The sequence below is a fragment of the Rana temporaria genome, chromosome 10 (assembly GCF_905171775.1).
Source record: "Rana temporaria chromosome 10, aRanTem1.1, whole genome shotgun sequence".
Classification (NCBI taxonomy): Eukaryota; Metazoa; Chordata; class Amphibia; order Anura; family Ranidae; genus Rana; species Rana temporaria.
In genome coordinates this window covers 33,489,938-33,506,198 of record NC_053498.1, presented here as the reverse complement: position 1 = coordinate 33,506,198, position 16,261 = coordinate 33,489,938, and the positions used below count along the sequence as shown (strand labels likewise).

Sequence of the window (16,261 nt, the reverse complement as noted above, 5' to 3'; positions counted from 1 at the left end):
ACATCCATTTCAAACGTTTTATTTGGCCGTTTGTCTAGAGCTGTCCTGTCATTTGGTATAGGCGTTTACGTTTTATTTATGCTAAATGGTTAGTAACCACTTGCCGAACGACAAATGTACCCGTACGTCGCTAGACTTCAAGTGGTTATACCGGGATGATGCCTGCAGCACATTACAAAAAATACACGGTACATACAAAAAAAAATTAAGACGGCGGTCGGCTTTCTTGTAAACGCAATCCCAGCGGCTACAAGCAGGAGGAGGATGTTCCCCCTCACCACCACCACCTTCTGTGGCTTTCTTGGGCTCTCCTGGCCCACTGATCAGAGACCAGATCGACTTTGTTCGGCACTCAGCTATGGTAATCTGCCATCTCTTAATGTTTAACCGGAATCAAAAGCTCCATAAAAAGGAGTACCGGTCACATGCCTATCGACGTCACAAGGGATGTTTACATTCCTTGTGACAGCAATCTAAAAAAAATAAAGCGACAGTATAAAAATACAAATTTATAAGTGCCCCCGTGCTTACACGCAAAGGTGAACACACAAATCGATCCCGCATGCACACAAACAGCGATCGTCCCACACATGTGAGGTATCACTAAACGTCAGATCACAGCAGTAATTCTAGCACCAGACCTCCTGTGTAAATCTAAAGTGGTAACCTGTAAAGGCGTTTAAAAGCGTCACCTATGAATTGTAACATTAACGCCATTTGTCACCGTTTCACAAGTGTGCGCATTTTTAACCACTTAAGGACCGAACCTCTTTCTGAGATTTGGTGTTTACAAGTTAAAAACATTTTTTTTTTTTGCTCGAAAATTACGTAGAATCCCCAAACAGTATATATATTTTTTTCTAACACCCTAGAGAATAAAATTGTGGTGGTTGCAATACTTTTTGTCACACCGTATTTGCGCAGCACTCTTACAAGCGCACTCTTCAAGCACCCAACATGTCACCCTTTTTACATATAACAGGATATGTAAAAAGGAAATCAAGGATGCAAAAATTCAAAACGAACGACAGATTGCAAAAGATAGTAGGACAAACCCCAAAAAATTCTTTAAATATATTAATAGTAAAAAGGTGAAGTCTGAGCATGTAGGCCCCTTACAAAATAATCTAGAGTGGGTGACTGGGGACAAAGAGAAGGCAAATTTATTAAATGCTTTCTTCAGCTCTGTGTATACAATGGAGCATGGGGGAGCTCATGTCCAAAATGGGGGTGGGAGTGACACAGCCCCAAATCCACAATGACTCAAAAGTGATATGGTCCAGAAATATTTAGACAGAATAAAGGTGGATAAAGCACCTGGACCAGATGGCATCCACCCACGGATCCTAGGTGAGTTGAGCTCTGTCATTTCAAAGCCACTGTATCTAATATTTAGGGACTCATTAATGACAGGAATAGTACCACTGGATTGGCGTAGAGCCAATGTGGTGCCTATATTTAAAAAGGGAACAAAGTCTTTACCAAGTAACTATAGACCTGTTAGTCCAACTTCTATAGTTGGGAAGATACTGGAACGTTTAATAAAAGACCACATGGATGAGTTCTTGCAGGAAAAAAACTATTTAAGCAGCAGACAACATGGATTCATGAAAGACAGAAGTTGTCAGACAAACCTGATTTCCTTTTATGAAGAGGTAAGTAAAACCCTGGACAGAGGCGTGGCTGTGGACGTGATATATTTGGATTTTGCAAAAGCGTTCGATACAGTTCCGCACACACGGCTCATGTGTAAGGTAAGGTCTACAGGATTGGATATATCAGTTTGTAAATGGATAGAAAATTGGCTGAAAGCCAGAATTCAGAGAGTCGTGGTTAATGATTCTTACTCTGAATGGTCCAATGTTATCAGTGGTGTACCCCAAGGTTCAGTGCTGGGACCCTTACTTTTCAATATATTTATAAATGATATTGGGTCTGGGATCAAAAGTAACATTTCTGTCTTTGCAGATGACACCAAGCTATGCAGTGGAATAACGTCCTTGCAGGATGTCTCCAATTTACAAGCCGACCTCAATGCTCTGTCTAATTGGGCGACTGAGTGGCAGATGAGGTTTAATGTAGATAAATGTAAAGTTATGCACTTGGGGGCTAAGAATATGCATGCATCATACATACTAGGGGGAGTACAACTGGGGGGATCTGTAGTGGAGAAGGATCTGGGGGTTTTAGTTGATCATAAGCTCAATAATGGCATGCAATGCCAAGCTGCGGTTTCCAAAGCGAGCAAAGTCCTTTCTTGTATTAAGAGAGGTATGGACTCCCGAGACAGAGATATAATTTTGCCCCTGTACAAATCATTAGTAAGACCTCATCTGGAATATGCAGTTCAGTTTTGGGCACCAGTTCTCAAAAAGGATATTGGAGAACTGGAGAAAGTGCAGAGAAGAGCAACCAAACTGATAAGAGGCATGGAGGAGCTCAGCTATGAGGAAAGATTAGAAGAACTAAATCTATTCACTCTTGAGAAGAGGAGAATTAGGGGGGATATGATCAACATGTACAAATATATAAGAGGTCCATACAGTGTACTTAGTGTTGAGTTATTCACTTTACGGTCAACACTGAGGACAAGGGGGCACTCTTTACGTCTAGAGGAAAAGAGATTTCACCTCCAAATACGGAAAGGTTTTTTCACAGTAAGAGCTGTGAAAATGTGGAACAGACTCCCTCCAGAGGTGGTTCTGGCCAGCTCAGTAGATTGCTTTAAGAAAGGCCTGGATTCTTTCCTAAATGTACATAAAATAACTGAGTACTAAGATTTGTAGGTAAAGTTGATCCAGGGTAAATCCGATTGCCTCTCGGGGATCAGGAAGGAATTTTTTCCCCTGCTGTAGCAAATTGGATCATGCTCTGCTGGGGTTTTTTGCCTTCCTCTGGATCAACTGTGGGTATGGAGTTGGGTATATGGGATTGTATTGTGTTTTTTATTTTGTTTGTTTATTTTTTTGAGGTTGAACTGGATGGACTTGTGTCTTTTTTCAACCTGACTAACTATGTAACTATGTAACTATGTAGCTTCATAATTGCGCCTGCTCGTGGAATGGTGAAAAACTTGGTTGAAAACTTAAAAATGGTCTAGGGCTAGAATTATTGCTCTCACTCCAACGATCGTGTTGATACCTTACGTGTGGTTTGAACACAGTTTTCATATGCGGCCACTGACAGAAGAGGATCCAATTGCCCCCGCTGCTGCCGATAAAGGTGATCTTGCGGTGTATCCACCGCAGAGACCACTTTTATCTGAAAGAGCACTGCCCGCTCTTGAAGAGGGTACTGGGATTATGGTAGCTAGCTGCTACCATAACAACTAGGGGTGCAACGGATCAAAAAACTCACGGTTCGGATCGTTCCTCGGATCAGGAGTCACGGATCGGATCATTTTTCGGATCGGCAAAAAAAAATAAAAAAATAATCTCCCCCACTGTAATATCCACATGTCCTCCCCCCCCCCACCAACTATAGTACCCCCTCGGTGCAGACACCCCCCCTCCTCTTAGTACAGAGACCCCCCCCCCCTCCTCTCAGTACAGTGACCCCCCCTGCTCAGGACAGTGACCCCCCCCCCTGCTCAGGACAGTGACCCCCCCCCCTGCTAGTACCGACAGACGAGCGGCGTGTCCCACGAGTGCGGGCTCCTCCTCTGTGGGTGTAAACAGAGGAGGGCCGCCGCCGGGTGTACCAAGAAGCCCGCGGCTCCGGAGCTAGGCCGAAGCCGCGGTATTTCCTAATGTTACGGCGGCGGCTCCGGAGCTAGGCCGAAGCCGCGGCCTTTCCGAGCGTTATGGTCGCGGCTCCGGAGGTAGGCCGAAGCCGCGGCCATAACATTAGGAAAGGCTGCGGCTTCGGCCTAGCTCCGGAGCCGCCGCCGTAACATTAGGAAAGACCGCGGCTTCGGCCTAGCTCCGGAGCCGTGGCAATCCGCGGATCACAGTGTGTTCCGATCCGAAGGGGGTGACCCGTTCGGATCAACTGTGATCCGTTGCACCCCTAATAACAACGGTATTCCTCTTCAAAGTAGCAAAATATAATGACGGCGGGCGGTCCAGAAGTGGTTAAAGCATGACATGTTTGCTAATACTACATCAACCCTTTTGAGTCACTGTGCTGGGACAAGCATACAGACCAGGAAAAGTCGAAGGGAGATAGCGTGCCTAATCTGCATATCTGCTCAGCTTAGTGCCCAGGAAAGCACTGAACCCATTGTTTAAGCCAGGCAACTAGCACTTCAAGAAGGGGTCAGCAAAGGAGGCCAACGTACGTCCTCAAAACAGGCTTCAGTTAAATGGGTTGTAAAGATTAAAAAAAAAAAAAAATCCCTAAATGGCTACCTTAGTGCAGTCCTCCTTCACTTACCTCATCCTTCGATTTTGCTTTTAAATGTACTTATTTCTTCTGAGAAATCCTTACTTCCTGTTCTTCTGTCTGTAACTCCACACAGTAATGCAAGGCTTTCTCCCTGGTGTGGAGTGTCGTGTCCGCCCCCACCGTTAAGTGAAGGAGGACTGCACTAAGGTAAAAGGAACCTATTTAGGGAAATTAGTTTTTACCTTTACAACCCCTTTAACATTTCAAAGCAAGCAGAAATAAATTAAATATGGGCATTTCCTGCTGCCTAGAGGTTAACGAGGTACTTGATATTACCAACCCGGTAGGGAGGGGCGGTGGAAGGCAGGACAAAGTTCAGCTTCCTAGACAAAGCCTTGGTTTGTATAACAGGTTTGCTCCAGTTTTTCTTCGGAAGTGCACAATTCTTGGTACCATATTTTATCCACTTTGCAGCAGTCACAGTTCATCGTTTCCATGAATTTCTAACAGTGGACAGACAGACATTCATGTTTGATCTGTTCACAAAATCTGATGTAGCAAACAGGATAGTGCAGATATAGATGGATTGTTGATGTTCAAGTAAAAGCGGAGGAGTAGGTGTAGGAAGGATATCACTGGAAAATGCTGCACCAGCCTTAAGTGCAGGTGGGAACAATACAGACATAGGCAAGCAAAGCTACATGATGAGTTGATCCACCCAAAGTGGTCACTGGTAGTCATGTGTGTGGCCAACAGATATAAACACCCAATCCCATCAAACATAGATTAGACAACCATCATCTCTTTGACTATGGGTTCCTTAATACAGCTTAACACTACAGTCAAAGTCTCAGCATAGCACTAAGGAAGGTTGCAATCTACATCTACAGACTTCATGGCTTTTCATTACCTCTTCCAGTTCCTGGCGCTGCAAGTCAATGAGTAGAAAACCATGTGCAGTGAAAGGACAGTATAGACAGTTTTAATAGAGAATTAAAGGTTTAATGACAGAAAGGGACATATACATACTGTGTAAAACTGTAGGAGTGTAAGTATTTTACACGTATTCTACTTACAAAATGATGAAGTGGAAACCCTAATGCCGCATACACACGATCATTTTTCGGCATGAAAAAAACTTTGTTTTTGAAAAAATGTAATTTAAAATGATCGTGTGTGGGCTTCACATAATTTTTCGAGTTCTGAAAAAAGTCAATTTTTGTTCCCCGAACATGCTGCATTTTTTAACAACGTTTTAAACAATGTAATTTTTCGGGTTGTAAAAAATGATTGTGTGTGGGCTAAAACGACGTTAAAAACCCGCGCATGCTCAGAAGCAAGTTATGAGACGGGAGCGCTCGTTCTGGTAAAACTACCGTTCATAAAGGAGCAAGCACATTCATCACGCTGTAACAGACAGAAAAGCACGAATCGTCTTTTACTAACACGGAATCAGCTAAAGCAGCCCCAATGGTGGCGTCATTTGCATGGAATTTCCCCTTTATAGTGCCGTCGTACGTCACCGCGCTTTGCTAGAGCATTTTTTTTAAACGATGGTGTGTGGGCAACGTCGTTTTAATGATGAAGTTGGAAAAATCTTGTTTTTTCTACATGCTGAAAACGTAGTTTTTTTTCATGCCGAAAAATGATCGCGTGTACGCGGCATTATACTTGACTAAATGGAACAAGAAAATTATTCGATTCTAGAGTATGTATATAAAAGATCCCACAGCAGTCATGAAAACATACATGGTGGATTGATGGCTGGAGGAAACCATAGTTGGGTCAAAGAATGACAACTCGTGCGACGTCAAATTTTCGAGAGTAGTGGGGCGTGCCCCTGCGTAGCCTTTTCTAGAGTTCTAGCTCCACCCAGTCACCTCGTACCATAGTAGCCAATCCAAAAGGAGCCACTTCAACTCACTGATTAGGTTGATGCCCTGCTTAGTTGCCAAGCATCCAGATGTCAAGGCTCCCTTTCCTTAGAGCAGGGCGGGTCAAGGGGCCTTCATTATAATTGAAGTGTAAGGCCTCGTACACGCGATAGGTTAAACAGAGGACAACGGTCTAATGGACCATTTTCATCGGTCAAAACCGATCGTGTGTTGGCCCCATAGGTTATTTAACCATCAGTTAAAAAAAAGCCAACTTGCTTTAAATTTAACCGATGGATTCCTAATCGATAGGTCAAAACCGATCGTTAGTAGGCACAACCATCGGTTAAAAATCCATGCATGCTCAGAATCAAGTCGACGCATGCTTGGAAGCATTGAACTTTGTTTTTTTCAGCACGTCGTTGTGTTTTACGTCACCGCGTTCTGACACGATTGTTTTTTTTAACCGATGGTGTGTGGGCGCGACTAACCATCAGTCAGCTTCATCGGTTAACCAATGAAAAACGGTCCATCAGACCGTTCTCATAGGATGGACTGATCGTGTGTACGCGGCTTTAGAGCCAACTTCCCATACTGGGGTACCTATGGTATTGACTATTAAGACAACAAGTAATGTGCAAAAAGCAGTGGACAAGAGCAACCAAAATCTGTTGCTCATTTAACCTCAATGGAATTGAATCTTAGCTGCATTAGGCTTTGTCACTTTGCACTCTCTTTATAAAGTCTTTAAGAACATCTGTCATGGGGCTGCAATTGCTGGCCTCCTTTTGAAAATGGTGAAGCTGCTTTTTGTAGTAGGCAACACAAACCGCTTTGGGGTAACTCCAGGAATTTTAAAGTTTGCTGGATTATGCGGGGTTAAGTCCAACCCGATGTATGCCACTTCTTTTTCTTATTTACATTCTAACTGAGGAATGTAGCTATTGCTATACTTCCGAGGAATGACGCTGGACCCAAGCTACAGCAGCGTTAGAGTTGTGTATAGCAGTTCTGCCTGCCCCTCTTCTCCTCTTGCCCAGTTACGGAAGGCTTTGTATTTTGTGAACCCATTTACAAAATACCAAGTATTTAAAAAAGGCAAAGTGGGGAGAAAGGGTGGGCAGTCATGCAACAGGGTATAGTGATAACATTTTAATGGTAAAAAAAAAAAATAGATAAGACCATGAGGTGGCATACACCTAGTTAGATTTTACTACTTGTAAGCCAGGAGCATTTTAAAACTGCTGCAATTTCTGGCATTCTACAGTAATGTGCATTTAAAATGTTGAATTTCCCCTTCACTGTCTGTAACGGGAGTCACTTTTGGGCACAGATTGAGCCAGAAAATAATGGACATGCAGAATATGTCTTGGACTGCAGCCCACCTGTCTGTTGTGATGTAAATTAATCTAGGATGGCTTCTAAGGATCATTCATTGGGGCTTGTGCTAGTTGACCCTGTATTGTGTGAAGGAGTCCTGTGATAAATGTGTATTGTGAGTTAACAGACAGCCTAAAGGTCAGGTGTATGAATCATCGTCTGTAGTTAATTGGCTCATGTAAATTAGGTCAGAGCCAGAGTCAGGATGTCTACTAAAAGATGTGTATTGGGGCTCATTAAGTAAGCAGTGTATGATGTTGTGGGTGGAGTTGGGTCATCGTTCATTTGGTTACTGCAGTATCCTAATTGTATATAAGAGCTGTATTTCTCAATAAAGGGGCTCTTTCCTGTTAAACCTCAAACAGAGCTGTGTGTCTCGTTATTGGGGTTCGTTTGCCTGACTGTGGAGTGTCGGTAGCATTCTTGTGTTCGGGAATGGAATATCCTAAACGGCTTTAACCCCTGTCCCATTTGGGGTGCCGTTACACTGTCCATCTTCAGTGACAAAGGCCACCGTTACACCGACCAAGACCACAATAATAAGTATCAAAAAGTCTACCCTACTCTATCAAAAACGAAAAAAAAAAAATTTGCGTAAAAATCCACAATAAATTCAGAAAGTCCAACATGATGTTTTGAATTCTGATGAAGTGATCAATATATAATAATATACATAAACACCATACTCACCTTACGTTGCTCTCTTTGCTCTGCATTGAAGAAGAAACACTGGGAATTCTGCAAGAGAACATAATTCAGTATTAATTCAAGATTATTTGGGATTATGCTGTCCAGAATTTGAAAAATCCTCTGAAGAAGTAAAAATTCACGTGCAGGGACATATCACTTGTTTCTAAAAACACATTTAGGTTGCTTTCCTCCAGCTTTTCCCTTCCCTTCCACAATCCAAAAACAGGCCAACCAACTTTTGCCACAATCTGACCCTAAGGTGTGGACCAGTGTGCATTAAATGTTGCAGAACTGTGTGATCATTCAGAAACAGGGACTGACGGGACTGGGACAATGCTCCCGTAAAGTGCAACAGAACATGCTGGGGGGGGGGGGGGGGGGGGGGGGCTAGTATTTGGTAAAGTAGAATTACAGTCACAAACCCAGCTACTTATGTTCTGACTTGGGCCGTAATTTCAAAAGAATTTCTTATCTTATCTAAGAATGTTTGTTCGTATTTCGCACCATTAGTGGGCTGCAGCAACAGCAGATTTTCGTGCGGACATTAAAATTTTAATTATCGGACATGTTGGAAATTTTATGAAAAACAAACTATTTTCTAATCAATGATGGTAGAATCGTGCGAGAAATATAAATCAAAAAAGAAATACGCATGTGCAAGAAAAGAAAATTCCAGGAAGAAAAAGAAGATTCCCAGACACAAAAAATATTTTCGGTAGGAACATGAGGTGAAATTGAAGAAGGTTTGGTTGATCAGATTTCGAAAATCAATGGTGGCTCCATCGGATCACAAAACGCACAAATTTTCTAAAGAAAATTATTTCGAAATTCAACCATGTATGGCCTTGCCTTAGGCTCCGTGTACATGGGACGTTTTTACAACTGCTCCTGAACGATTTAACTTGACAGATATTAACCCATGTTTAAAACGTCAGTTTTGCCGCGTTTACATGCCGCGCTTAGCTGCATTTTTTTTTTAATGGGCAAAAACTAAAAACGCTTATAAACAAAACGCTGCTAAACGTGGGTTACCGCTTTTAGTCGCGTTTGAAATGTGGAAATCTTCAGCGTCTGAACCCATTTTTTTGCTTTCAAAGAAACGCTGTTAAAACGCAACTGCCTAAAACACGGCAATAAACGAGACTGTGTATATGGTCACATAGGATAACATTGAATGAGTTCAGGGGCAGTTGAAAAAAGCTTCCAACTGCCTCTGAACGTACGTTTAGCAGCGTCCCGTGTACATGAGGCCTTAGGCGGTAAGCCACGTTTATCAGTGTTTTGTTTATAGGCGTTTTTTGTTATTTAAAAAAAAAAATTATATATATATATATATATTTGAAATGCTTCTAAAATGCAAACACAGCAAAACGCCACTAAACGCGACAAAACAGACATTTTAAACATGGGTTACTATCTGTCAAGTTTAATCAATCATTTAGGAGCAGTTGTAAAGACGTCCCGTGAACATGGAGGCTCCTTTCAGATGAGCATTCTGATCAGGTCTGCTTGTCAGGTGGACCCGATTAGAAGGTCCATTTATCCCTATGGACACGTGAGTGTAAACAGACTTATGTCCCTTTACACCTCCTACGACCTGTTCTCCTCCCTTTTGATGGATCAGATCAGAGGGTAGTTGGGTGTAAATGAACAGGCCAGTTTACTCTTCACCGCCCATAGAGCAGAGCGTGCTCTGCAGATACTTACCCGACAGATGTATCATCTGCCTACTCTGCTCCTGTCAGCAGGGGATCTGTGAGCTGATCCTCTGCTGATCAGAAGAGATTTGCTTCACGTGAAAGGGGCTTTACCTGTGTAAGGAATCTCTGTATACTTATCTGTTTTCAGCTGCTCCAGTCAGTGATCGACCCCCCTGTCGTCCAGCAGCAGCTGCAGGGGAGAGGAGGGAATGCTGATATCGGCTGGGCCACAAGAGTCTATGAGTAATGTCACCACTCCCTCCCAGGCATTTTACCAGCTGTTGTCGAGCATGCTCTCCTGCAGCCGATGCGGGAGATCACGTGACCAGTTAGTCACAATAGGCGTTGGAAGGGAGCATTTTTAAGAATAGTTAGGTTTTGCTTGAAATTCCACTTTAAAGTGTATTTTCACGCTATTGACTGCTCTGATCTGAGTTCAGTGCTTCAGATGAATTTCTCCATAATGCCTACAGCGACAAAGGTGAATCAGGGCTGCTTTTCAAGCGCTTTTATTGCTTGTTCAGAATATGCAAATAGTTTAAATGTGCATGGACTGGGCACAGGTTCCAATTATTTATTTTTTACAGAACATACAGGATAAGAAAAGCAATACACCCTTTAGATAACATATTAACGTCGAACAGAATACAAGATAGTCAATTTAAGAAGATTACAATAAATTATCGCTCTTTACAATTATCATCAGCCTGAAGCTAGTGATATTTTAGATTTCAATTGGAGGTCAACTGACGACAGTAGGAAATTAAGACAAGACTTAATGTGATAAAAACACATTTTGTGAGATATTATATTAAGGCTTTCAACAGTCATATGCCCATTCCAGGCAACAAAAGTGCAATTTAAAAAACAATTACCATAAAATACAAATAATTCAATAAAATGAATAAAGCAGCTGATCCATTATGCTTAAAATTACCATAGTCATCCACAAAACAAACACAAACAGCCACCTTTACAAGCTTCAAGAGTTTTTTTGCAGCTTAAAAAAAATGCCTTTCCATGTTAGTCTATGTGTCCATGCACACATAAGCTTTTAAGAGCTGTAAGTGGTATAGGCGGTTTCAAGCAGCAAAAAAAAAAAAAAAAAAAAAAACACCCAGGGCCAGCGTGAAAAGGTTTCTGGTCCGAGCTGCAATGCCTTTTAAGGGGGCATTGACATGGGTCACAGCGTGATCGAGTGCCTTGCTTATGAGGATAAAGCAGCCAGGACCAGCATGCAGTCTATTCACCTTTTTCTCTATGTGGAGCAGCTGTACAGACACCCATCCAAATGTAACAGGCATGCAGGGGCTGCGTCCCCCACCCCTGCACGCCCGTCCATTTTGGCCTCATGCACACAGCCAGTAAATGCCCCTTGCGTAAACGCACATTTAGAAGCGTTCACAGGCATCAATTGTTTTTTCGGACAAAATTCTGCTGCTCCTGGATGCACTGGCAGATCTTTTTTAATCTGCCTCTAAAAGCCTATGTGTGCATAGACACACAGGCTAAAGTCTGATACACACAATGAGATTATCGGATGAATGATCTTTCGGTTTTTTTACATGCTAGTCTCATCAAAAATGAAGAGATTACTAAAATTACGAAATTCGAACGACAGACTAGTAATTCGGAAGTGATGTTAATATTTTGTATTGTATTTTCGTCCGAAAATTGGATTAAAATAAAAATCATACGATCTGGTATCGTACGAGAAAAATCTTCGCACTTGTCCCATCGGATAATTTCGCACGACCTGCCCCGATTGGCTCAAAAGCGGTGTACGTACGATCAGATTATTGTAGGATTGCTTCGAAGGCCGCTCAGATGTCGGTTAATTGCCAGCTCCTATCTCTCCACAGTGATTCACCTGTTGATGATTTGTTGCTCATTAGTCCTGCTTATTTAAGCCGTACAGCCCAGATGGTCTCTGCCTTCGCCTGGTCAACATCACAGAGATTTTCTCCTGCGTTCCTGTTAAAGACTTGCTTGGCTGACGTTTCTTCTGGCTCCAGATCCTGCTTGCTGTTCCACTACGCCAATTCCTGGCTTTCTGGCATGTCTAACTATCCGTTACGGTTAACAGAACTTTGGCTATGTTTTGACTACGTTTGTTCCATTTACTTGTATTATTAAACAAGTGTGATTTAACTGTACTTCTGTCTCAGTCTGATTCATGGTTTCTGACAGTTTTGCTTTCCCCTAGGAAAAGAGACAGTATATCTGCTGGATGATTGTAATACACTTTCTGCCTAAACAGAGCTCAAGGCCTTAGGACAAGTGGCCGTGTCCATACCCATAAAGAACATGGAATACATGCACACAGCTCCAGCTGCATAAACAGGCACTCATTCACACTGTACGAGCCACAGTGCCTGTGTGAATGAGTCCAAATCCATTAAAATGTAGATTTGTGAATCTAACTTCCTGTTATAGTTGCAATAGAGTATATGTTTTACACTCGTTACCATTCATCCCTTATTGAATTTGTGTAAACCGCGAATCAAAGTGAATGTCAATTTATGAACATTACTGCACAGCATAACGATCCTGTAGGGTCGCACTGCATTACATTCTTTCCTGGCCGTAAATATTGCCAACAGGGAAATATTTCCAGGAATTGACGTCATAAACATCACTTCCCCTTCACCAGGGAACGATCTTGCACATCTTCTGGGAATGCCCTGTGCTCAAAACATTTCGGGAACCAGTCCTCAAACTCATACATAAATTCACTGAAATTTCCCTACAGGATGACCCGGCCGCGGTCTTACTAAAACTTAACTCTTTATCAAGGAATCATTATCATAAATCCCTCCTCAAACACCATCTTAATGCTGCTCGAGCGTGCATCCTGCCTCTATGGAAGCAATCCGCGCCAACGATGGCTGAATGGTTCGCAAAGGGTGAAGGATATAGAGCAAATGGAAGACTTGACCTCGGTTCTGCGAGATAAGTCTGAAGAACATAAGACCAGATGGTTTTATAGGGTCCAATTCTGCTTCTCAGATGAATTTCTCCACTACGCATAATAAAGATAATTGCCAGTGAATTCTACCGAGTGGGGGGGGGGGGGTCTCACTCTCTGTCTCATAGACTTCACAATGACCCGACTGATCTCTTTTTCCTCAGAAAGGAGAGATTGCCTCCAACACAGACAAGTTGAAAGAGAGTCATGGCATTCTTTTACAAGCATTGTTTTTCTCGTTACCACATGTATATGCTTTACTCTTCCACAGTATATCTCAGAGTATTGGTTGGGCTAATGATGTTTACTACCAATTGTATGTTTTTGAGAAGTTACCCTCTTATTGTATCTGCTGCATACCATTAAATAACATTTTTAATGGAAAACAAATAAACATCACTTCCAAAAGGGGGGGGGGGCAATCGGGTGACAGCACAGGCCTGGCATGGCGACCTGGTGATGGAGATTTGTCGAGCGCTGGCTATAGGTATGGCACACGCAAAAAAATAAAAAGCCCCCATTCACATCTGAGCAATTTGTTGGGCATTTTCTGAAGCGCCGCAACACTCAACATGAAGATTCACATTATGTTTATGTTGTCAGTTTACACCCAAGTATTGTGTTGCAATTTGACACACAATTATGTACATGAGCTTTTCTGGGTAGAATTGAACATTGTCGGACCAACAGACTTCAATAGGAGCGCCTAAAACACGCGTTTTAGATCCCAACTCTGTCCCCCTCCTCCTAGTAACCTCAAGCCTCTGAACAAAATGGAGCATTCAAGAGTGTCCATGCTGGATAAGGAGACGGATTCATCTGGTGAGGGCCCACAGGAACCTCTACCATCCAAGTGATGCCCATTACACTTGCCTAGCAGCAGACAGAGGGCCTAAGAAAAATGTGCCCATAGCGGGAACATGGCTCAGGAGCGCCAATAGCACAAGACACTAGAACACCACACTAAAAATGCAGGAAGCAGATACAAGGGACGACATACAAAGTAACTGATACTGCCTTCTGTAGGACAAAAAATAAATAAAAAATAGGATTTTTTTCATTACACTTGCGTGTAAAATCCTTTTCTTTAAGTAAATCATGGAACACAGAGTTAGGCTGATAGTCATTACCTACTGGGTTATACGCCATCTCTATGTGAATGGACACTGGTACACAAAGTCTTAGACAGGAAGTGATCCTCTACATCAGTGGTTCTCAACCTGGGGGTCGGGACCCCCTCAGGGGTCAAATGATGATTTGCCAGGGGTCACCAGATCCTGGGCTGTTCCTGAAGCCCGCACCACTCTCCCAGCCTTCTCGCGGCTGCTCAGCAGGGCTGTCTCTGGAGCCGGTGGCCACCCAACTGGGCTGTTCCTGGAGCACACGGCCGCCCACTCAGCCTCTTTGCAGCCACCCATTCAGTTCACAGCATGGCTGGGGGGCAGAGACTAGAGGTCCGCTGATTAGTGAGGATTGTGAGGTGGGAGGGGCTGGAGGAGACCCCATCTTCTGAGTTCAGCATAGGTGTCACTGCTACGAGACACCACAAAGTCAGAGACACACTGGGTAACACTACCTGTGATTATAGTTGCCACTAAAAGTCCCCACTACAGTTCTCAGATCAGCAGATGACCTTCATCAAGAGCACCTAAGTTGGCTGATCAGAACTCCCCCCAGCATTGCCACTCATCCCCCCCACCAAGGAGTAAGAGAAGGAAATAAGAATACATGGAAGAGAGAGGAAAAGAGGAGGAGGAAGAAAGAAAAAGGGAGAGAAAGAATAAGAGAAAAAACAATAAGGACGGCTAGAGAGAGGGATGGGGGGAAAAACAAGAAATTAGGATAGCGAGAGGTAAAAGGGAAAAAGAAGAGAACAAAGAGAAAGAGGGGAACATCCTAAAATGTACCATATGAGGTTTTAATACTGTATGATTGGAGGGGACTCAGGGAGCGCTACATTTCCATGGGTTAGGGGCGCAAATTACTTGTCTTGCCTTGGGTCCCGACAACCCACGCTACGAAAATAATTTTACTGTTAGGGGTCCCCACAACTTGGAAATTTTATCAAGGGGTCACGGCACTAAAAGGTTGAGAACCACTGCTCTACATAACCCCTCCCATACAGGAAGTACATCAGTTTTGTAGCAAGCACTGAATCCTCAAAAGATGAAAGGAATCTCTGTGTCCCATGATGCAATTAAAGAAAAAGGATTTCACAGGTAAGTATGATGAAAAAAATCCTATTTTCTTTTTCATACATCATGGGAGTAAAGCCTCATACACACGATCGGATTTCCATCGGACAAATCAGTGGATTTTTGTCTGAAGGGCGTTGGTCGTGAACTTCTGCATACAGGATGACAGAACTTTTCCAGCCAACATTGATGAAAAAAATTTCTGCTTTTTAGCGCCACCCTTTGGGCAACTTCTGCTAATGTTGTCTTATGGTTAGCATTGGTTCGGAGCATGCATGTTTGTACTTTGGATTTTAGTCTGACGGACTTGTGTACACATTCCAACAATTGTCCGATGGAGCATACAGACGGTCAGATTATCAGACAAAACATGTCCATCACACAATTGTTGTCGAAATAGCCGATCGCATGTACGGGCCTTTAGGCGAATATTCATTACCTACTGGGACGTCCCAGAACAATAGCCTGGACGGGGAGAGAGACAACCTGCCAAACAATAGCCATCAGACCTTATACGGCAACCCGCAGTACACTGAAGTCAAAAGTCGAATCCTCGGCTGCTCGAACATCCACTTGATAAAATATTGTGAAAGTATGCACTGAAGACCAGGTAGCAGCCTTACAAATCTGAGCCACAGATACATGATGGTAAAAAGCCAAGGAGGTTCCTACACCCCTGGTAGAATGAGCTATATGGTTTCCAAAAAAAAGTTGTCCACTTTATTTTAGTTTGAAAACGGCCATCCCATAAATTTTGCGAAATTAAAACTAGAAGTGCAGTTTCTGTGATAAACCGCATCACATGAGCGAGAAGACAATTAAAGCATTTTCTGAGCTACTTAGGCCCAAGTTCGCGCTGCCGCAATTTTGTAGCCATCATCCTACCGTGACTTCAGCACGACTTGCACATGACTTCTTTAACAGAAGCCCAAGCAAGTTGTCACACCAAAAGTACCGTAGTACTAGAGCTGCACGATTCTGGTTAAAATGAGAATCTCGATTCTTTTGCTTAGACTAAAGATCACGATTCTCAAAAACGGAATGCCAGAAACACCCCCCCCCCCCCCAAATAAATAAACCTGTGATTTATCTGAAAATATGAATATATAAAAAAAACAGACCAGTGAT

At 42.9% G+C, this 16,261-nt stretch overlaps 1 protein-coding gene across 4 annotated transcripts in view; it reads right to left on the bottom strand.

The window, feature by feature from the left end:
- Positions 1–16,261, bottom strand: part of RIC8A (RIC8 guanine nucleotide exchange factor A) — an 83,834-nt gene that overhangs the window by 44,468 nt on the left and 23,105 nt on the right. For 2 of the 4 annotated variants that reach the window (XM_040327511.1, XM_040327510.1), the window contains exons 2-3: positions 8,271–8,318; positions 5,237–5,254 (exon numbers count right to left, since the gene is read on the bottom strand). In XM_040327511.1, coding sequence (XP_040183445.1) covers positions 5,237–5,254; positions 8,271–8,318 — 66 coding nt within the window. The remainder of the gene's footprint in view (positions 1–5,236; positions 5,255–8,270; positions 8,319–16,261) is intronic. The other 2 variants (XM_040327512.1, XM_040327514.1) reach the window with 1 other exon arrangement.